The sequence below is a fragment of the Bufo bufo genome, chromosome 5, assembly GCF_905171765.1.
Source record: "Bufo bufo chromosome 5, aBufBuf1.1, whole genome shotgun sequence".
In the NCBI taxonomy this organism is placed as follows: domain Eukaryota; kingdom Metazoa; phylum Chordata; class Amphibia; order Anura; family Bufonidae; genus Bufo; species Bufo bufo.
In genome coordinates this window covers 516,189,664-516,213,571 of record NC_053393.1, presented here as the reverse complement: position 1 = coordinate 516,213,571, position 23,908 = coordinate 516,189,664, and the positions used below count along the sequence as shown (strand labels likewise).

The 23,908-nt window shown below is 43.7% G+C and overlaps 1 protein-coding gene across 1 annotated transcript in view; it reads left to right on the top strand.

Moving 5' to 3' along the window:
- Positions 1 to 23,908, top strand: part of SLC39A12 (solute carrier family 39 member 12) — a 94,636-nt gene that overhangs the window by 3,408 nt on the left and 67,320 nt on the right. Inside the window, exons 2-6 of the mRNA XM_040434054.1 lie at positions 5,360 to 5,644; positions 7,474 to 7,675; positions 10,382 to 10,587; positions 18,916 to 19,096; positions 19,171 to 19,343. Coding sequence (XP_040289988.1) covers positions 5,360 to 5,644; positions 7,474 to 7,675; positions 10,382 to 10,587; positions 18,916 to 19,096; positions 19,171 to 19,343 — 1,047 coding nt within the window. The remainder of the gene's footprint in view (positions 1 to 5,359; positions 5,645 to 7,473; positions 7,676 to 10,381; positions 10,588 to 18,915; positions 19,097 to 19,170; positions 19,344 to 23,908) is intronic.

Genomic DNA, 23,908 nt, shown 5'->3' with positions numbered 1-23,908 from the left:
GTGATCTTACCTTTTTCTGTTGTTTAGTTTCTTTAAAAACCGCACTTTTATAATATGTTAATTACCTCGCTACCAGCAAGTAGGGCGGTTACTTGCTGGTAGCCGCCGCATCCTCCTTTCAAAAAAACGCCCCCTCCTCCTGTTGATTGACAGGGCCAGCGAGCGCTCTCCTCCTCCGGCTGGCCCTGTCTGCAATTCAAATCCCGTGCCTGCGCCTTACGTGTCTTCATTCGACGCAGGCGCTCTGAGAGAAGGACGCTCGCTTCCTCAGCACTTCCTCAGTGCGCCTGCGCCGATGACGTCTTCTCTTTCGGGTTTAGAGGTGACGTCATTAGCGCAGGCGCACTGAGGGAATGCTGAGGAAGCGAGCGTCCTTCTTTCAGAGCGCCTGCGCCGAATGAAGACACGTAAGGCGCAGGCACGGGATTTGAATTGCAGACAGCGCCAGCCGGAGGAGGAGAGCGCTCGCTGGCCCTGTCAATCAACAGGAGGAGGGGGCGTTTTTTTGAAAGGAGGATGCGGCGGCTACCAGCAAGTAGAAGCCCTACTTGCTGGTAGCAAGGTAATTAACATATTATAAAAGTGCAGTTTTTAAAGAAACTAAGCCACAGAAAAAGGTAAGATCACTATATATTGAATAATCGCACTATAAGGATTTTAATTAGCCCAAAAATGAAAAATGACTTTTGGGGGGTGACAGAAGCCCTTTAATATGTTAATTAGCTTCTGAAGGTGCCCAGGGGCGGCGTTCATGCAGCCGTTGCCCAGGCCCCTCGGCGCTTTTCATACGAAACCCCTCCCCTTTCACCCCTCTGGCCCACCCTAGTTTCTTCTGATTACGTCATCCACTTAGTGAGAAATCCAGCGCCAGTGCCGTTCAACAGATTCGCCGGGCATGCGCATTTCATTCCCCATTATGGTCAGAGGTACAAGGCTGGCTAGATCGGGATGTACGGGCCGGCACATGCGCATTAAACGCTCTTGTGCCTCTGCCCATAATGGGGAATGAAGTGCGCAGGCGCGGCGAATCTGTTGAATGGCGCTGGCGCTGGATTTCTCACTAAGTGGAGGATGTAATATTCGACAAATTTACTACTTTGGAGCATGGATCTTTGTAAATTTGGAGTATCACAAATCCTGTGCCAGATTTGCACTAGAATTCTGTCCATGCGCCAAAAAGTCTGTCTGTGTTGCAAAAAAATCTGTCTGTGTGCCAATAAAACTGTCTAACTTTACGCTATCTATAAGTTAGAATAGTTTTACTCTAAAAATGCATCAAAATTACGCATTATATACATATGGTACCGGCAGCTGGTTCTTAAAGTGAATTGTCATAAATTTATGGCATGGGCACGGTCTGGGCTCAAGAGTTAGCTCAGATTCTCCTCCTTAGATGCCACAGTCAATAGCGACCAGTGGGGTGTGACCCTCCGGAAACCTCATGTGGCAAGGGACTATGGGAATGAGAAACTTCAGCGTGTATACTAACTCTGTTTTGTCAACATTGTAGCAACAAGAGATCAATAAATGGAAAGATGACTACAGAATTCTGAGTAGTTGTGTTAATGAGGTCTGGAACCCCATCATTTATACCGGCATTTATTCCTGTAAAGATTGTGATTTAGAGTGTGGTGCACTCTGGGCCAGCTGGGTGCACTTTGTGTTGTACCGATACTGGATTACTTTTCATTGCAGCAAAGAGCCAAATGAAGGCCAGAAGTGAGGTCTAATAGAGTGCCTCCTAGTGTATTATATCAGCCGTCAAGTGATCAAGTGATTGTATGGTCAAGTCCCCTTTTAAAACTAAATGTTAAATAAATGTTAAAATATTTTAAAAAAAGGAAAATATTTGTTACCGTACATTACAAAATGCTTTATTACATCAACAATATAAAATAAAAATAAAAAATGCGGAGCAACCATAGCAGCTTATACTATAAAACAAATGTATTATTTTTTTAATGCTGCACAAAAAAACTAAAAAGCACGAATTGATGTTTTTGTATAACCCAGTTCCCAAAAAAAGGAAAAACAATGTAATTGTAACTCAAAAAGGTACCAAGAAAAATGACAGGTATTTTTTTTATAAATAGGAAGTAGTAAAAAAAAAAACTATACCTCCATTATACTGACCCACAAAGTCAATGTCATTTACAGTATACCACACGGTGAAGGCTGTGAAAACGAAACCCCAAAAGTCATGATTTGTAATTTTTTTCCATCTCTCCCCCTAAAACATTATGGTAATCAATGTCCTATGGTGGCCACATCAATGGAGATAAAAATAAAAAAAAGTTCTCTCTCTCTCTCAAAGTGGAGAAAGAAAAAATGAAGAAAAAAAATCACTGTTTTGTGAAAGCCAAATAAATCCTCACTCAGCATCAGTTCCCAAATTTACTTCAGAGCAGATCTGATTGGTCCAAGTCCTTTCTAAACAAACCCTACAAGCTCCTCCCATAAACTTGTTTAGACGTAGACAACATTGGCTTGCATCTACTAAGTAAAAAAAAGTGCAAATTATTTTATGCCATATATGTTTTCTTACGTTTAGAAGCTTGCTCTATTTGAATTAGACATTATGGGGGTAATTTATAAAATCAGATATGTCAGTTTTGTGGCGTAAAAAAGTTGTAAGTCATGGCAACTATGAAATTTTCATAGCAACTGCCACATTTTTGTGAAATTTTATGATCCTCGCCACTTTTCACAGCGGTCTATGTTTAAGGCTAGGTCTACACGACGACATGTGTCGCGCGACTAGGGCACAACTACACCGCAACATTTTTGCCCGACATTTTGTCACACCAATGTCGCGCAACAATTTTTATAATGATAGTCTATAGTGTCGCACTGCAACATGCGACATGCTGCGACTGCGTCGCAACAGTCGCAGAAAAAGCCATCTCGCATGTTGCAGTGCGACACCATAGACTATCATTATAAAAATTGTCGCGCGACATTGGTGCGACAAAATGTTGCGCCACAAATCTCGTCGTGCAGACCTAGCCTAAGAGCTAACTGTGAGATTAGACCTGGATTATGGCTCATTTACTGTGTGAGACGTTTGCAAAAGTCACAAAAATGTTGCAACCTACCCCAGGCAACCCCCTGGTCTACACCTAAAGGCGTGAACCACATTGCACTGACGCCAGATATATTATTAAGATGCACCAGTTCATACATTTCTATAAATAATTATGGTAAATTAGATGGCTTATCTACTTAAATTAGTGCCGTATTAACTGATTCTTTATACGTAAAGGGGTATGTCAACAATAACAATCTAGTCCAAGTACAGTAGATAGCACTTTAAAAATAAGATATGCAATTAAAGGGGTTTTCCAGGATTTTACTATTGATGGCCTATCTTCAGGATAGTTAAAGGGAACCTGTCACCATGTTCTGACATATAAAACCAAATGTACCTTAATTCTTGTTTTTACGCTGATAGTTTCCAGCGATCGATCCATAATTTTCTCAGGACTAACCTGTCCTATTTTATCGCCCTATAACGCTTTCCTGCCTTTTATGCTAATTAACAGAAAAGAGTCATATCTTACATGCTTGACCAGAGAAGAGTCATATTTTCTCAGAGTCAAGCTCAACAGCTCCACCTAAGAAACGCCCCTACAGATAAAATCTCGCGTGAGCTTCCTTGCTTCGAGTCAAGGTAAGCATGCCCCCTAACCGTCCCCTCTTCTGTTAGATTGACAGCCTGCAGTGTGGCCGGGATCGCATAAGTCTCGCTCATGCGTGGTGCACTCCTTGGTAAGGCGCGATCCTGTCTCCGGCTAGAGCTGCTAGCCGGGTTTCTGCGGCGCACTGCGAATGCGCGAGACTTGTGCCATCCCAGCCGCGCTGCGGGCTGTCAATCTAACAAAAGAGGGGACGGCTAGGGGGGTGCTTACCTCATTTGCATAAGACCTGCGGGGGAATAAAAGTTGTTTTACAGCGATCATGCACCTCAGACACCTTACACGAGAACATCATTAGAAGCCGGATGTTAACAGCTTCAAGGTACTGCTGGCGGTTTATGATCCATTTTGGTGCAGACAGGTTCCCTTTAATCAATATCTAATCATCGGGCATTCGACACCCTGCACCCCCTGATAAGCTGCTCTCTTGTAGCTCCAGCACTGGAAGTTGGATTCATCCACTGTATAGTAGAAAGAGCTGGTTACATTTAAGTGAATGAGAGCAGCACTGCAGTAATCAGCTCTGTCCAATACACAAGGGATGGTGCTGTGTAATTACAGCGCTGAATTGCAGCATAGCTGCAGGGCTGCAAGGTGTCAGACAGTGAGTTGGCGTAGGGAAATGTATAGGCCAGGCAATACTCCCTAATAAGAGCTTTTTTAACTTTACATTACTCATTCATCTTTGATCTCAAATTAGTGATCTCTTTGGCCTGATGGACACAACTGTATTTTGGCTCCGTGAAATCCGCACTTTTTTACTGGATTGCATGCTGACCCATTCATTTTTATGTGGCCGCATAAAATACAGACAGCACACAGATTTCATCCATGTGCTGGCAGTGCCGCAAATTATAGAACATATCCTATTCTTGTTCGTTTTGCAGACAAGATGTTTTAACTTAAATTTGAAGATTTGAGAATAAATAGGCTTACACAGGCTAAGTGATAAAAATCACCTGGTCTGCAACACAATGGGGGTCTCTCATCACAACTCTACCTGCATAACAAGGAATACAGAAGGAAGTATACTAATTGGAAAGACCCAATCAGTACTTAAGTATGTCAAATGCCAATTATTTCTTGTAAAATACCCTTAAAACACACAAGAATAGGCAGGTTGATGAGGAAAATGCAGCATGCAAACGGACGGTATCTGTATTTTGTGGATCTCCGGTTTGCGCTCCACAAAATACATACTGTCGTATGCATGAGGCCTTTATCTGTAACTCTGTAGCATTCATAACTGAAATGCCCTCTCTTTCACCTCAGGCACGTGACCGTATCTATTTTGTGGTCCGCATAACATGTAAAATGGCTGCGTGCATTCCGCATTTCCCGCTCTATGTTAAAAATGCTTATTCTTGTCTGCAAACTGGATAAGAAAACCGTAGAACATGTTCTATCTTGTTTGTGGGATGGCAGAATGGACATATAAATGTGGACAGCACGAGGTGTGCCAGCCACATTTTTCGCAGGCTCACTATAATGAATGGGGCTGCATCCGATCCACAAAAAATGCGGATTGGATGCCGTCCCAAAATATGGTCGTGTGCACGGGGCCTTGGTTCCAGAATCTTCCCCATAATTATCATTCAACAAGTTCATCTCATCCTCCGCAACTTACCCTATTCTATATTTCTTGCATGTTACCTTGGCTTTAGTGTCTTCAAGCTGACACTCTTCTATCAATGGCTGGTAAAGGATTTGGGAGTAAACTGGATGATGATACAATGCAGAAGATATCAGTCATTCTTCTCTTCTATATATTAAATAAAAAGGACTTCTGCTCCTCACCATCTGATGTGTTGAACATGGACTACCTATTCTATCGCAACAGTATACTCAACTTAAGGAAAGATGAAGACTGCCACTATTTGTCCACCAATGAATTAGAAGATATTCTACAGGAAACAAGGCGTTATTTCCAAATATCCCATGGACAAGGGGTAAGAGCCAAGGTGCAGTACGTCAAAAAGTTAGCGCAAGCCAGGTTTACATGATTTTTGTTGTCTTCCAAACTTTATGGACTAGGGCTTGCTCCAGCTCTCACCTAACACACCCAGTTATGTCACAACATACAGATGTGTCTCCCTTATCCTAAGATGTGTGTCATAAGATAAGCAGCTTTTTAAATTTGTTTTTGTAACTTTGTGGAGAATATTCGGTGTAACTTGTATTTTACTCTAAATCCCTGCTCATTTATGTCTTAGGAGTCCAGTTGCCGGTCCTAATCAGTGATTGACAGTCTTTTCTGTATCACTGTGCATACAGGGATAGCGGAAAGGGATAGCTGAGTAGGACTGGCCACTGGACTACTGCAGTGGCCGTGTTTGGGGTGGTCCCAACATCATGCTGGGTCCCCCAGACACCATCTAGGTGTCACATGTTGCTGCTCTCCAGAGGGGATGGTAAGGTGTGCCACACGCCAACGGAAAATATGTCCATAGAGTCAGGGTTTGCAGTAAACCAGGGTGCTTCTTTACTGGAGAAATTCAGGTGCAAAGCAATACAGGCAAGACATAGGGCTGGCTTCTCCAGTCTCCTCCCTGGCAGAAAAAACTTTCATGCTGAGGAAAGGCCTGGCTATCCCTCCCTCTTTCAGAAGACTGGTGGCTGAGGGTCTGTGGCTCAGTCATCCGGCTGGCTCCTTGTTTTCAGGGCTGGTGACCCAGGGTCTGTGGCTTAGCATCATCATCTAAGCGTCTTCTTCTGGTCACTCATACAGTCTGTCAGAGTCTCTCCTACTGAGCACTGGTCCCCATCTGCAGACAACTAGGGGCTCTAATTGCTCTCCTTATATAAAGTTTTGGAGTGAACTAGAACCTTCTAGTGGGAGGGGTGGAGTGGAGAAACTCAGCCCCAGCAGAAACAATGTTGCAATTATAGTTTGTCATAGACTAGTATAGAGTTTCAGTACAAGTCTATGGGAATGAGTAAGCAATTTTTCCAGACATAAACAACAGAGCTAAACCAGACAATCAAAAGGTCAGAGTGTCAGTTTTTAATTTTTTCCCTCCAGAACTTAGTTTGTATGGTCCCTTATAGTAACTGTGGAAGATTTCTAACTTCTCAGTGCATAGGTAGGAAGTCCCAAAGCCTCTCTGTATTAGCTGGCTGTGCATTGACCCTCTCCACAGTGCAGTGCAGATATAGTGCAACAAAAGTGCAAATTAACAGGATTTAAGCATATAAAATGCAATTCAACAATATGAAACAGTATAAGTGCACACAACAGCAAAAATCCTAGTGCAAGTTAACCCTTGCAATAAAGTAGTGAGTTGATGGCTTTGCATTGTAGGAATAGGGGCAAATGTCCACAAATGTCCAGAGTCCAAAGTACCGTTGTTCCCGGGCACTAGACTAGAATGAGCAGGGAACAAAATGAATGAAATACAAGTTATACCGAATCTTTTCCCATACAACCTTATATCAATCTGCTCAGCTCCTCCTGCTCTACAAGATTGTGAATGCAGACCAAACACCATGTGCAATGCGCCAGGTTCCCTTTAAACTTCTACACAGTTCAGTTAGTACGCTCTGAGTACCAGTTTGGAAGAGCTGTCTAATGGGTGCACTTAGGCTGTCTAATGGGTGCACTTGGAGCCCAATGATTCATCCCTCTATGTCCAGTTTACAGATATCTGTCATATAAACCTCATGTCAGGGGCAGATCGATCTATGAGGGTCACACATGTAGACATCTCGCAGATATTGTCCTTGTCCTATATACTTACCACGACACAAGATACTTATGATCCCTCATTTGGTTTCTCAGTGTTCGGATGTAAATTCTTTGGAGAAGGACTTTGGGGTGCTGGACAGTATTGATGAACTGAGCCTCCCCAGACTTGCTGAAGTGGTCCTCACAGCCTCCATACAGCACATCTGCGTCAGAAGAGACACATTACCCGGCGTGGACTTCTTTACAGACTCCATTTTCAAATCCTTAAATAGAACAAATGAGCTGTATGCTGCAGGTAAAGTTTCCAAAAATTGTATGAATTGTTGCATCGTGTGCAGTATGTATTATGAGAAAGTGCCTTACTGTTTGGTACCAGTCATCAGTTTCAAGGTAAGTTCACACAGGACAGAAATACTGCAGGTTTTCTGCACTGATTTACGGAAAAATATGCAAAGGCGGATAATCATGTCAAATAAAAAAAATAAAAATAAACAGCATTACTTACTGGCTGGAGCAGAAAGAACTGGGACCAACATCAGGAAAGCCTCATCACTGGAGTGGTATGAGATCAGAAAAGATGATTTTTTTTTGCTTTTTTTAAATTTTATTTTAGATTTAAAATCTGCTGCAGCAAAACTGCAAATAAATGAATAAATAAATAAAAAATCTGCATCAAAATCTACGTGATTTGTGATTTGGTGTGGATTTCCCTGTGGATTTTGATAAGCTTGCAATGGAAAAAATCGACAGCAAAACCTTCTTGTGAGGACTTGGCATTAGGCTACGAATACACATAGATTTTTTTCAGTGCAGATTTTTGTCACTCATCTCAAGATTAACCTACTGTAGTTAGTAGCAAGTGACTTGGGGTGAGTTTAGATGTATTTTTTACCCCATAATAGGGCATCTGTCAGCAGATTTGTTCCTATGATACCGGCTGACCTGTCACATGAGTGCTTGGCATCTGAAGGCATCTGTGTTGGTCCCATGTTCATATGTGCCCGCATTGCTGAGAAAAATGAAGTTTTAATATATGCAAATGAGCCTCTAGGAGCAACGGGGGCGTTGCCGTTACACCTAGATGCTCTCCTCTCTCTGTAACTGCCGCTCCCTCTCCACTTTGATTGACAGTGTAAATGTCATCACACCTAGACCTGTCAATCAAAGTGGAGAGGGAGTGGCAGTTACAGAGAGAGGAGAGCATCTAGGTGTAACGGTAACGCCCCCGTTGCTCCTAGAGGCTCATTTGCATATATTAAAACATCATTTTTCTCAGCAATGCGGGCACATAGGAACATGGGACCAACACAGATGTCTTCAGCTGCCAAGTGCACATGAAACAGGTCAGCCAGTGTCATAGGTAGGCCAGTGAGCATCTTAACGGAAATAAGCATATAACGCCATATCAGCATGGCTTCGTGAGGGATCGGTCATGTCAAACTAATTTAATCAGTTTCTATGAGGAGGTAAGTTCTAGACTTGACAGCGGCGAATCAATGGATGTCGTATATCTGGACTTCTCCAAAGCATTTGACACTGTACCACATAAAAGGTTAGTATATAAAATGAGAATGCTCGGACTGGGAGAAAATGTCTGTATGTGGGTAAGTAACTGGCTGAGTGATAGAAAACAGAGGGTGGTTATTAACGGTACATACTCAGATTGGGTCGCTGTCACTAGTGGGGTACCTCAGGGGTCAGTATTGGGCCCTATTCTCTTCAATATATTTATTAATGATCTTGTAGAAGGCTTGCATAGTAAAATATCAATTTTCGCAGATGACACTAAACTGTGTAAAGTAATTAACACTGAAGCGGACAGTATACTGTATATATACTACAGAGGGCAGTATACTGTATATATATACTACAGAGGACTGTATACTGTATATATACTACAGAGGACAGTATACTGCTACAGAGGGATCTGGATAGATTGCAGGCTTGGGCAGATAAGTGGCAGATGAGGTTTAACACTCATGGGATGAGGTTTAACACTCATTATGCACATGGGAAGGAATAATGCAAGTCACCCGTACATACTAAATGGTAAAACACTCGGTAACACTGACATGGAAAAGGATCTAGGAATTTTAATAAACAGCAAACTAAGCTGCAAAAACCAGTGTCAGGCAGCTGCTGCCAAGGCCAATAAGATAATGGGTTGCATCAGAAGGGGCATAGATGCCCGTGATGAGAACATAGTCCTACCACTTTACAAATCGCTAGTCAGACCACACATGGAGTACTGTGTACAGTTCTGGGCTCCTGTGAACAAGGCAGACATAGCAGAGCTAGAGAGGGTTCAGAGGAGGGCAACTAAAGTAATAACTAGAATGGGGCAACTACAGTACCCTGAAAGATTATCAAAATTAGGGTTATTCACGTTAGAAAAAAGACGACTGAGGGGAGATCTAATTAATATGTATAAATATATCAGGGGTCAGTACAGAGATCTATCCCATCATCTATTTATCCCCAGGACTGTGACTGTGACGAGGGGACATCCTCTGCGTCTGGAGGAAAGAAGGTTTGTACACAAACATAGAAGAGGATTCTTTACGGTAAGAGCAGTGAGACTATGGAACTCTCTGCCTGAGGAGGTGGTGATGGAGAGTACAATAAAGGAATTCAAGAGGGGCCTGGATGTATTTCTGGACCGTAATAATATTACAGGCTATAGCTACTAGAGAGGGATCGTTGATCCAGGGAGTTATTCTGATTGCCTTGTTGGAGTCGGGAAGGAATTTTTTATTCCCCTAAAGTGAGGAAAATTAGCTTCTACCTCACAGGGTTTTTTTGCCTTCCTCTGGATCAACTTGCAGGATAACAGGCCGAACTGGATGGACAAATGTCTTTTTTCGGCCTTATGTACTATGTTACTATGTTAGATGATCTATAATAATGAGGTAAAAAATAAACTCACACCAAGTCACCTGCTACTAACTATAGATTTACTATAAATAATAATAGTAATCACTTATTTTTGTTCATTTATTAGAAATAGATGAACTTATAGGAAGACTGAAAGCAGCAATCACCTGTATCAAGACCGACCATAACCACAGGAGGAAGTTGCGGAGTCTTGTAATCCCAGGAACAAGCCATGAACCGGTACCTGTCCCCGCAATGAAGACGAATGAAGAGCCAAAAGGAATGCATAATGATGTTCCTGAGAACCAGGGTCATTCAGCGGGATGGAGCGTGGTAAGAAAAGCCTGCACTGTATAATACATGAGATATGAAAAGTTACTAAATGTCTGTGAAGGAGAATTGGGAAAAAGTCATTTCAATGGCAGCTCTTTGAGCCTTTAAACCACTAATATGTATGTATTTGAGGGCCATTTTGCTGTGGGACCCTATGTCTTCTGTGAGGGCTCCTGAAGTAACCAAGGTACTCACTTACTTCCTGCCACTCTGTTCCGGCACAATGCATCCTGTCTACCTCCTTCCAGTCCCCTCACTGATGTGACAAACCAGTCATGTGCTTGGGAACACATCAGTCCGCAGGCCAGTGATTGGCTGCAGTAGTGCAAATGACTCCATGCCAGGGACTGGAAGGAGTCAAACCTTTGGTGCAAGGAACACAACATGGCAGGTGAGTAGTTTTTTTTACTCTAGGTACACTGCTGTCCTGGCACTAGCTAAAATTGTTGTTAAAGCTGAACAACACCTTTAAAGCTCATCGAATTCAGTGCAAACCCTGTAGCCGGACCTACCACAAACTGCCAATTGCCACTTATGGACCCAGTTTTTGAGATACTGTTTCTGGTGTAATCAAGCTGTCGGCACGGCCGGCCGTGCGGCAGTCAGGGCTACCGGCCTAACAGGAATTTTCCCAGTATCCCGGTAGGCCAGTCCGGCCCTGAATCAAGATGGAATAAAATAGTTGGTTTTAATGATTTTTAAGACGCGTGTCGGAGGTACCTTTGCAAGTGTTTGGTGCATTGACTTCACAGTTTATAGGATCCTTTGTTCTCAATGAAGATAATCCACCATCAGAGGTGACTTACTAACCTCTCCCCATTGAGAACCCATGCACACTCGTGAATGTACACATTAGGTGCAAAATAATAGCAGTGTGTTTAAAACAACTAAGAAAAAGTTAATTCCTCATAATAGCATTTATTTTCATATACCCAAAGGCACTGGGAGCGCATACAATTCCAAATGAAAACATGAACAAAATATAAATTTTTAAACCGAAAATGAAGAAAAAGGAATTATAGGCTGTTCAAAAAAAATAGCAGTATTTGCATTTCCAGTTACACACTGGAATATTTATACTCAGGGACGTAGCAATAAGGGAAGCAGGGGAAGTGGCTGCTTTGAGGCCCAAACTCAGAAGGGGCCCACCCACGATGAGTACTAAGAGATTTTATTCTCAGGTCCCCATCATCAGTATTATACAAAGACATTATATACAGTGACACTGTAGGAAACGAACGGAGCGGCTGCCGGGCCTCGTCAGAGACAGCGATTTTGCTGTTGGGCACAGTCATTTCTAGTTACGCCACTGTTTACATTATAAACTGAAATTAGCTTTTCTGTTAATCACTGGACTAATATTTAGTTGTATAACCTTCATTTCTGATAACTGCATCTGTGTGCCCTGGGGTCAACTTACATCTGACACCTGCGAACAGAGATTCCAGCCCGAGCTGACTGGTCTACATTCCACAGTTCTTCTGCATCCTTGGGTTTGGCATCAAAAACTGAATTTTTTATGTCACTCCACAAATTTTCCATCGGATTGCGGTTTGGGGATTGTGGCCTCCTTGGTATTGCGGGTGACGCTAGGGAGACTCGTTCCGGTCATGGCCTGCTATTGGCTAAAAATAATGCGCCCCCCCCCCCCCCATCGCCAGATGTTTTGATCCACGTGACGGGGAGATGTACAGTATAACACCCCTGAGTTGTGTTACTACACGCCTCTACCCCGCTACTATCTTCTAAGAGCTTTTACATTGTCATCTGATGAAATTTACATTATGTCTGCACAAATGTGCATGTAAAACCATGTTAAATTTAATTGTAATTTTCCAGGTTTACCAGCAGGTGGCAGCAATGCATTGGCCAGGTACTAGTCCTGGTTTAGTATATTTAGGCTGGAATGGATTATTCCAGTTTAGCTCCCCTCTGTGGACTGTTCCCACATCCTGCAGCATGGATGGAGAAGAAAGTTAGGGTCAGTGTGCCAGCCACCCCTGTTGGGGAAGGCTGTGTGATAGCATTCAGGAGATCCCCTGCATAGGGAAGACAGCAAGGATCTTGTCTCGGCTGAGACCTAATCAAATTCCCAGTCTGAAACCTTCAGCCTCAGCTGGATGAGAAGAAAGCAGACAATCTCCAGAGCTCCAGGAACAAAGCATCCCCTAAGAAACTATCTGTGAGTTAAGTCCAGAGACCTAGGAGAAGCCATTCCTCCTCAGCTAGTCTGTCCCCACAAAGCAGAAGGTACAGAAAAGTGCAGAAGATTAGTTCCTGCCACAAGTACAAAGCTACCAAGCAGACAAATTATCCTGCAAGCTCCAGATTTAAAGTGCAGAAGCATTTATTCCTGCCAATGATTGCTAAAAACTGCCAGGACCAGAGACCAAAGCTGTATACTGCTTGGATACAAGTTACATTCAGTGAAGAAAAGTTTGAACTTCACTTAAAGGTCTTGACATCATTTCTGCTGCAAAATTCCTCTATTACTCCTACTATCACTACACTCAAATTTATTGCAGGTGAGCCAGGAGTCCAGCCTTACCCAGGTAGGAGACACCATTATATGCCATTACACCATTCTGGCATTCCTAGTCTGGGACGTGCCTTATAACATCTTGGAAGTGCCCTGGGATAGTACCCTGCACACGCTGCAACTGGCGTCACGAACAGATACAAACTATTATCCACCTGTATCCTGGCCCACTGCATAAGTGACGTCAGCGTTACCCCAAATCCTGCTCATTGCATTAATTTGGCGCCACTAGAACAGGATCGGATTGTGTGCCTATTACTGCTACAACAGGATCGAATTGAGTGTCTAACACTACTACAAGGCCTAAGAACTGTGTTGGAACCCCGAAAATTGACTTTTATTGCCTTTATTGCGGTCTCAGAAAGCGCTAGACGGTGCGCACCAGCACCTCAAGGGTAAATCTGCCATAAATCTGTAATGGCACCGCTTCTTCAAGCCCTTTGGAAGCGGGAAAACTCAAGAATGCCCTCTCAGGAGCGTGAAAATGATGACTACGCCCCCTAGAAGCAGGAAAACTAAAGGCTGCCCACCAAGAACTTTGCAATGTGAGCCAAGGGAGTGGAGAAGTAAGCAAAGAAGATGGCGCAGCCCCAAAAGCCAAGATGGGACCAGATGGTCATGGGAGGCGAGCCCGTATATGAGGATCACCCGCCAGAGATCAAAGTCTCCCAGCTGGTGAGCAAAAGTGTCCCCTCAGTCTTTGCCGTGATCCCGGAGGCAGTGGATCCCTCCGCGGCTGCCGAACCAGCAGCCCAGATGTCCACCAAGATGGCTGCCGCACTCAAACCCGCTCCCGCGAAAGACTGCCAAGTCATCCAAACACTGGAAGTGTCTGCACTGCCAAGTGCCCCATCGCCAGCGACCGACGTCCCGGCCCAGAAGCAACCCACGACCCCTGCACAGTCGACTTCAGCTTCGGAGACAGCCGCAACTACGCTACTTACCACAGAGGTCCCCGCGCACCAGCAGGAGGCACCGGAACCGGCCACCTGGCCGCAACAACAGATAGAAGCAGTCCCACTCCCTGAGGCCCCGGTCCAGCCCATCGCTGCCCCAGCACCGCGCCCGGTGGTCCCCGTCACTACTACTAGGCGCAGAGAGGCCCCGTTCCGCACGCCCGCTGGTGCGGCGTAGGCGGCAGGGATTTCCACTCCGCCGCCCAGAAAAGACAGCCTCAAGCCAAGCCACCTTAACCCCGAGGTCCCTCTCGAAATAACCGGTCATGCCCAAAGCCAACGGGAGTACAAGACCGCAGTGGAAGAGTGGGTCAAGCAAGTCCTGGATGACCCTTGGCCCGGCGATCCCAAACTCGTCCAGCGCACCGGGACTGTCCTATGGTTTTCTGTAGTGAGAGGGGTCGGATTCCTGCAAGATAATCATAGTGGGGAAGAATTATTTGTGGGCCACCGCTCCGTTAAGCGGACCTTAATGCCTCAGGCCCGCCACAACCTGTATGTGGGCGACCAGATGGAGTATACCCCAATGCGGTCCCTTAAAGGCCCCTTTGCTGCAGGAGTGACTTTGTTGGCCAAACCATTATCCCCTGAATTTACCCCAGAGACCTGGCAGGAGGACCCAGGCTCTGCAGGGAGGGTCCGTTATCTACAGGAGACTCCAGATGGCAAGTTGCAATTCAGGGAGCAAGCACAGCCTGAGCCAGAGCCCCTGATCCCTGACCTGGCAGCACCCCCAACACTACAGGTGGGCCAGATCAACAATTCTGTCTTGACCTTCAATCCCAGGGTGCAGCCATACATCCTCCCCTGGAAGCTACCACAGGCACCCCCAGTTTGCCTCCCAGAGCCTCTCAAGCCAGAGGTTTTGTCCACCTTTGCACCGGCAAGGGATTCCAGCTTGCAGCATGTTGCAGCTGCATTCTCCAGGCTGACTGCTCAGCCAAATCCCAAGGATACCACAAGAGGGCAGTGGTGCACCACTACAGCTGCTAAGATGAGCTACCAAAGGCAAGAGCGCCCCCTGATGAGATTTAGTAGCTCCAGCAGTGAGGAGGATCTCGAAGTTCTTCTCCAAATGCCCCTTCTTACTCTTAAATAAAGGACTACTGGGAGCCACAACATGAACTACACTTGATGGATGGAGATCTGTTGGCCATTTGTTCTGTGTGTTGCCCTTGTTTGTTCTTCACAAGGATGGACATGGTTTGTGAGGACTCCCCCCATCTTCAATAACGTTTACATCCAAGTTTACATTGTTTTACCCCCTTTCTCAGGTTACTTGAGAGCCTCATGGAACTATGGTTCTCATCATGCTGCTATTTGATATGTGCTTTTATATAACATTTTATAACATTCCTTGGATTACAAATATACCTCCTATTGGATTACAATTGACTCTATTGTTTCCCGTGGATTACAAGTGACTTTTATCTGTTTCCAGAGGATTCCAATAGTAAAGCACTTCAAGTAAAAGGACTCAAGTCATATTTGAGCGTATTATTGAGTATTGATTGCACTAATATTATTGCACTATGCTTTTGCACTAATGTTTACAGGTTAAGCAACATTCAAGTATCATATGCCCATTGTGTGTATTCTTTTCTAGGTGCCGCAATGTGACCTTTATGCACTTTTTGTGATATTGCACTTAACCTTTGCACTTAGCCAGATCAGTTGCACCTTACTTCTGTGTGCCTTGCTTCACAGCTCTGTTCTCTTTATACGGACTGCCTCTGCGGACGATTAATGCTAATGGCCTACTCCTGGTGTCATGTATCTTAGGTACCCAGGTAGGACAAGTGGTACTACACGCCTCTAACCCGCTACTATTCTTCTAAGAGCTTTTCCATTGTCATCTGATGTGCATGTAAAACCATGTTAAATTCAATTATTCTTGTAATTTTCCAGGTTTACCAGCAGGTAGCAGCAATGCATTGGCCAGGTCCAAGTTTAGTATATCTAGGCTGGAATGGATTATTCTAGCTTAGCTCCTCCTCTGTGGAGGTGTGGACTGTTCTTACATTCTGCAGCATGGGTGGAGAAGGAAGTTAGGGTCAGTGTGCCAGCCACCCCTGTTGGGGAAGGCTGTGTGATAGCGTTCAGGAGATCCCCTGCATAGGGACGACAGCAAGGATCTTGTCTCGGCTGAGACCTGATCAAATTCCCAGTCTGAAACCTGCAGCCCCAGCTGGATGAGAAGAAAGCAGACAATCTCCAGAGTTCCAGGAACAAAGCATCCACTGAGAAACTATCTGTGAGTTAAGTCCATAAGTCCAGAAACCTAGGAGAAGCCATTCCTCCTCAGCTAGTCTGTCCCCACAAAGCAGAAGGTACAGAAAAGTGCAGAAGATTAGTTCCTGCCACAAGTACAAAGCTACCAAGCAGACAAATTATCCTGCAAGCTCCAGATTTAAAGTGCAGAAGTCTTTATTCCTGCCAATGATTGCTAAAACCTGCCGGGACCAGAGACCAAAGCTATATACTGCCTGGATACAAGTTACCTTCAGAAAAGAAACGTTTGAACTTCACCTAAAGGTCTGGACATCATTTCTGCTGCAAAATACCTCTATTACTCCTACTATCACTACACTCAAATTTATTGCAAGTGAGCCAGGAGCCCAGCCGTACCCAGGTAGGAGACACCGTTGACACAATTATCACCACCCTATAGAGACATTATATGCCACTACACCACTCTGGCATTCCTAGTCTGGGACGTGAATTTTAACACCTTGGAAGGGCCCTGGGATAGTACCCTGTGCACGCTGCAATTGGCGTCACAAACAAATACAAACTATTATCCACCCGTATCCTGGCCTACTGCATAAGTGGCGTCAGCAGTACCCCAAACCCTGCTCATTGCAGATGCAGCGGCAGCTGTGTGGGCAACAGAATCGACACGGGTGCCGGGGAGCAAGGTAAGTATAACCTGTGTCAGAGCTCTGCATTTTGGGGGCTTTATAGGGGTTGGATAACCCCTTTAAGGAATAAAGATTGCAGATTGAAACTTAGGGCATTTTGTTTTACTCAGGGTAACTACTATCATTAAAAAAATATATATTATTTTCATGTAAAAGGTGTCTATGGCCTTTAAATAGATATGTAATCATTACTATTTGGAGTAAAATAGGCTAGAATTTTTCATGGAAAAACATCTGAAATTACCCATCAGACAAAAAAAAAATAATGCACCCATATACTGTAGAAATGTGCTGTAAAACTCAGCACGTAGTTATGAGGCAGTTATGTAAATTATTAGATGTGGTAAGAGTAGACACTGGGCCTTGCCACATAACGGTGTAAAAATGCTTCCCCACTGCCCTCTAAAAAGGCTCTCAGAGGCTACTTTTGGGTAGTGTGCCTCTTGGTGAGAGATCGTTAACTGCTTGAAGACATTTTGCCCAGCTGACTTTGAGGGGGGAACCTCACTGGACTGAAAGAATCAGGATGGCCATTTCGATGAACTGCTTACCATTTAGGCCCTTCTAACCTAGCTGTTACGAGGTGTTGGGAGCAGTGCGAGTAGGAGTGAGTGAGAGTGAGAGTACGCAAACATGATGGACAGACCCAGGATGGCCCAGTCAGACCACCAGTAGAGGGGATCTTTTGAACCACCAACAAGCACAAGCAGCTCCCACAGTTTCGGTGTTCACCATCCAGACATAGGTGACACCTTCATTATACACCCTTTCTCTGGTCAGACCATTTCCAGATTCTTAAGAGAAGGAAATTTGGTGTCACAGTGCCCATGATGTGTCCTGCCATTGCCAGCAAGCCGCTGTCACCTTTGTTTGCAGTGGTGTCACTGTCTCCTTTGTTTTCAGTGGACTGGAACAATATTATCTTCTGTTTGATTTCCCACAATGGTTGTGTTTGAGTATGGAGGCCTCATGGTGAATTTTTCAATCCTGCCTTTGCTGTGGAGTGATACACTGCCCCCACTGCTGGTGTGATGATCTGTGGAGCCATCACATACGGCAGTCGGTCACCCCTAGTAGTGATATGATAGACACTAACAGCTCAGCGATATGTGTAGGACATCCTGCAGCCATATGTGTTGCCTCTCATGGTAGGGCTTCCAGCTGGCATTTTTCAACAGGATAACACTCACCCACACTGCAAGGGTTTCAGGAATGTCTCTACCAGATTACACTTCCTTGGCTGCCTGGTCACCAGATTTATCGCCAATAGAGAATTTATGGGACCAGCTGGGATGCCAGCTTCAGTAACCTACGAGTGTGCAGGATCTACAGGCTCCACTGTAACATCTGTGGGCAAATGTACAGCAGGATACCATACAGAACATGTATGCTTCCATGTCTCACAATACATATCTCATCTTGTATGCAGGCTAGAGGCCTTACCTCTTCTTGTATCCGGGCTAGAGGCGGCCCAACAGGGTCCTAGAGCCTCCTTTAAATTGTAAATTTCCCTCAATAAACTTCTCCTTTCCCTCTAATATTGTAATCACTTCCATATCCCATCATTACATCCACACATAAAAAGTTTCATTCCAACATTTCCTCCTTGGTGCGGTATTAAATTATTTTTTGGTCAGTGAGTGCATAGTAACATACTATATAAGGCCAAAAAAAGACATTTGTCCATCCAGTTCGGCCTGTTATCCTGCACGTTGATCCAGAGGAAGACAAAAAAAAAATCCCTGTGAGGTAGAAGCCAATTTTCCCCACTTAAGGGGGGAAAAAATTCCTTCCCGACTCCAATCAGGCGATCAGAATAACTCCCTGGATCAACAACCCCTCTCTAGTAGCTATAGAGCTATTAGTAGCCTAATGTGTTTGACTTTTCAAGCTGTTATTATCTTTATTTTAGAGTCACCATTGCTTTTCTTCATACGAACTTGTGAAAATTGTTCTACAAAATAGCCGATCTCCAGTCTCCCTGGAACAATTTAAACAGATCAGTCCGGCAATAATTCATCAGCTTCTCTCCTGCACATGTCCAGTAGAAGACTTCATGAGTACACAGCTCCCACCTCCCACAACTCTCGAAAGTGAGTCTCATTTAAATCGCACTATTTTGCTGTTTTTGTGTGATACATGTTAATAATGCTGTAATGTTCCACAGGGTATGGATACAGCACGATTGCGGTTTTACTTCTGACAATTGGATCCATGTTTGGAGCTACTCTCATTATATTCAGTTCTTGTGAAGAGAGCTATAAACTTATCTTACAGCTGTTCGTGGGACTGGCTGTGGGGACCCTCTTGGGAGATGCCTTGCTGCATCTGATTCCTCAGGTAAAAAGTTTATTTCCATATTTTATAATAGCCGCTAATGGGCTCTTAATAGCTGCTCATCTATAAAAGGATGCTCCTTCATCTTTGTGTTTGCTTTTGCATTGCAGTCACAGCAGATTTGGAGCTGCTCATTTATTTCACTTTGTTAGGAGGTGCTAACTTTTTTTTGTATTTTATGATCATATTACTGCTGGTTTAGTGGGAAAACAAGGGTTACCAGAAAGAAAACGGTTACAATAGAGAAGACACGGGGTGAGATTTTCAGTATAGAAGAAGAAATTGAGGCTGATCACGGTGGGGGCTCTGACAACTTCAGTGTCATTTTCTTAAGGATGTTGTAGGTTGTCACAATTACAGTAAATGGTTAGACAAAGGTATCTAAAGTATAATTGGTATGTGAGTAAGGCAGATCTTATGAGCTTATGTACACCTTTGAATTTAGAGGGGTTGTTAAGTTTCAGAAAGAGGTCAAACAACACTGGTGCTGCTGCTCTGAGTGTCCAGGCTGGGCTCTCTTGAACTGACTACAGCGGAGATGTCCCACCATCAACAACACATGCAGCCAATCACTGGCCTCAATTAGTGCATCTCTGAGGCCAGTGATTGGCTGCAGCAGTCAGGTGTTCTCGACATGATGTCACTGCAGCAGTCGGGTCAACAGAGAATGGTTGGGAAAAACGGATCAGAAACGGGAGATTCCCCCGAAACCAGACAACCCCTTCAAAATATGATGAGGTACCAAAACCCATTCAATGCCACTTACATCTATAAAATAGCATCACTTCCAAATTCATATCTCAGAAGCCTGTAGGCTCCCATTAATTAAATCATTTAAAACATACAGTATTTGGTAACTTTTTTAAGTTGACTAGCAGCAATTTCTTTTTTTTTTGGAGGGTGTGTGGACATATCTATTTTTTCAGCCCATGTCCACTTTTGTATGGCCCCAGTAGAAAGCAGCCCTCCATGCTGTGCCCCTTGCATTTGCCAACTGTTCAGTAGGTCTCTCCTTTCTCTGGGAGCCTCCCGGAGGTTTCATAAGAGTTGTAAAGTATAACTTAAAAACATATCTGTTATGTAAATGTACACTGAAATTTTATATAAAATATTGTAAACTGATATTATTGATCAGGAACCATTAGATCAACATCATGTAAAACTGCTACACTACTATATCAATGACAAATCAGAAGATTCTTTTAGATGATCTCTCTCCTTCAGGGTGAAAGAGACTGCGGGGACTAGCAAACCTGTTCCACGCTATGGGAACTCCCCTTGAAATTAATGCAACCCCCAAATAAGGCACAGAGAGGAACATTTGGAGTGCCACGGCTTTATTGAAATATGGAGACCTTGTCCTATTAAATGTCATAACAGCAACATCACTGGAGATCACTTTGCATGCCCCACCACCATGGGCATGTCCTAGTTATGTCAGATGACTTCCTCTTCTCTTGTATACCACATGGGCAAGATCCAACCACGCCACCATCCAGAGCCAGGTGTATATCTACCCTGAGATTTGGCATCCACGCCCAGCAATATGAAAAGTACCTTCTTGTTGGGTTTGTGTAAACCTGACAAGAATACGGCCAATCCTATTTCATTAAAGTGAACTCCATCTTGTACCATAAGGCGCCTATTATCCTTTTCAAGCTGCTTATGAAGTATGACCACCCCTCTGGGAGACTGGACATGCCTAGAAACCCATATATTAAAGAGGTGGCAGGCCCGCTCAATGGCCTCATCATTATGTGCCCTACTCCACAAAACACAAGGAACTACTTCAGACCATATGACAAATAGTTTGGTAAAGAGGGTAGAAAAACGATGAAAGTCCAATCGAATAATGAAAATCAACTTAAAAATTAGTACATAGGTCATTGCAATCAGCGTGTATCACTAGTACCGTAGACGCTTGTGATAGTCTGCTGACTGCAACCACTTCTGGGAGAACTTCCAGCCATTTATGGCTTCTAAGTTCTTTCACTGAACCCCATTATAATTATTATGCTGTGCTGAAAACGTAAAACTAGTGCAATGGTCGGGTTTGGCGTGGCCCCAATGTTATGCTGGGTCCCCCAGACACCGTTGAGGCGTCACCACGTATTGCTTCTCTCCAGAAGGGATGGTAAGGTATGGTGCACCCCAATGGGAAATAAGTCCAGAGAGTCAGGGTCTGGAGTAAACCAGTGTGCTTCTTTACTGTCGGAATTCAGGTGCAAAACAATACAGGCGAGGCATAGTGCTGGCTTCTCCATCTTCTCCCTGGCAGAAGAAGGGTTTGATGCTGAGGAAAGGCCTGAGCTAGCTGTCCCTCTCTCTCTTTCTCTCAGAAGGCTGGTACCATGGCCAAAGGCTGGTGGTCCAGGATCTGCGGCAGAGTATCCCTGTCTCAGCATCTTCTTATGATCACTCAATAGTGTGTCAGAGTCTACTCTTCTAAGAACTGTTCCCTAATGGCAGAACACTAGTGGCTCTGACTGCTTTACTTATATACAGTTTCTGGCTGAACTAGAACCTTCTAGTGGGAGGGTTGGAATGGAGAAACTAAGCACAAACAGATAAATTGTTACAACTACCGTCTGTCATAGACTAACATTAGAGCTTTAATGATATTCAATGGCAAAGACACACCAGTTTTTCCAGACACAAACAGGTTTTCAGACATAACAATAGAGCTAAACCAGACATTCAAAAGGTCAATCTGTCTGGTTTTGGTGGTAAACAATATCTCGCTTATCCCCTCCAAAACATGCTATTTTTTAAACCCTATAGTAGCTGTGGAAAATTACCAGCTTCTCATTTAAAGTCCCAAAAGTCTCCCAGTATTCATTAACCGTTTCCACAGAGCCTCGCAAATACAGTGCAAATGAAAAGGATATACTGTATATAACAACATATATACAAAATGCAGTAACACGGTATTAAACAGTATAAGTCAATACAAGTTAACCCTTTAAAGTTAAAAAAGTAAGAAGTTTATAACTTTGTATAGGGGAAATAGGCAAATGTCCACAAATGTTCAGACTTCAAAGTATCCCTGCTCCAGGGCACTACACTAGCCTTAAACCACACAACCCTTTCCAGGATACATCAACATTTATGAAAACGGTTTCCAGACCACCCAGGCGGTAAGATCTTTTTGTACCGCCCAATTAAAATGGCCTATGAGCCATACAGCCAGTCTTCTATAACCTGTAAAAGATAAGCCTATTAACAAGTTAGTAAATTAGGGTATATGTACTGTCAAAAAATAGACCTCCATCCACCAATTCTTGATCATCTGAAAGACTGGTAGTGTCTGCAACCATGGCTGCACCTATACAGAATGAGTGAGTGCCAAATTCTGACAGACACAGACCCGTAAACTCAATGCATTGTTTAAACACGACACAAACTGATATCTAGCCAAGGTCAATCCATCTTTATGAACAAGAAACAGAGGCAAGATGATCTAGCCAATGCATATGATTTCATCATTCATACCAGACAAAAAAAAAATGCTGCCAATCCTAAAGACCACTAACCACTCGCCCTTGCTATTAACATCTGTTTTTGAACACTGAATCTGTACTTTAACTGAATCTCCGAACAACTGTACAGCATCCGGCGATGAACAAGACGGTGAAACCAATTCACCTATACGTAAAGCACAGAAAAATGCCAGAACGAAAGCAACAATCAAAAATTTTGCTTTGTAGTTGGAACATACTGCCGGTAGTGCTTTGAAAAGGCGACACAATAATGAGAAGGATACAGGACTACAAGAGTTGACTGACTTAACCCCTTTTTCCAGCAATTTAAAAGCAATGTATACACACATTCTTTGGTAATACCATGTAAAACAGTTAACTTTAATGCAAAAGACACCCCAGCCAGGTATTTTTGCACTATCGCTGAAGAAAATCCCCTTTCACGTAAACAAGACTGGTTCAAGAAAGTAAGTTGTCTACAGTATTCAGCAGGAAGAACCATATTTTCATCTGTATCAGACAACCACAGTAACCAGGCTTTACCATGGCTGGTCTGCATTGCTGAAGTCACCACATTACGGAGCAAAGGCATTAGATGTTCACCAGCAGGTCCCACACACATGGCAGGCAGTGGAAGCCCTGCAGCCACTTGGACAGGAGATGTTCCCTAAAAGGATACCACTGGAGACATTAAATTGCAGTTACCTGAAATATGACGAGCCTTAAAAACAAGATTTTAGGACAAGCATTTTAGCACCAAATGTCTAAGCAAGGATAATACCGATAGTAAGGCCAGGTTCACATCTGCACTTTGTTCCGGTAACTGCATCCGGCATATACATTGACGAGAAAAAGGGTAACAATGTTTTGAACTTTTGACTTTCAGGCTCCATATCTCACCATCCATTGCAGTTTTGAACGTGAGACTACCATAATTTTATAGACAATCAACTTGGCTATCTTATTCATAAATTGGACTTGCTATGATTAGTTCTGCAGATTCTTCTCATGTAACTGTATTGTTACTGTTTTGCTCCTAAAATTCCAAATTTTAATTTTAATTTTTTTGTTAGTTCATTGTCATTGAAC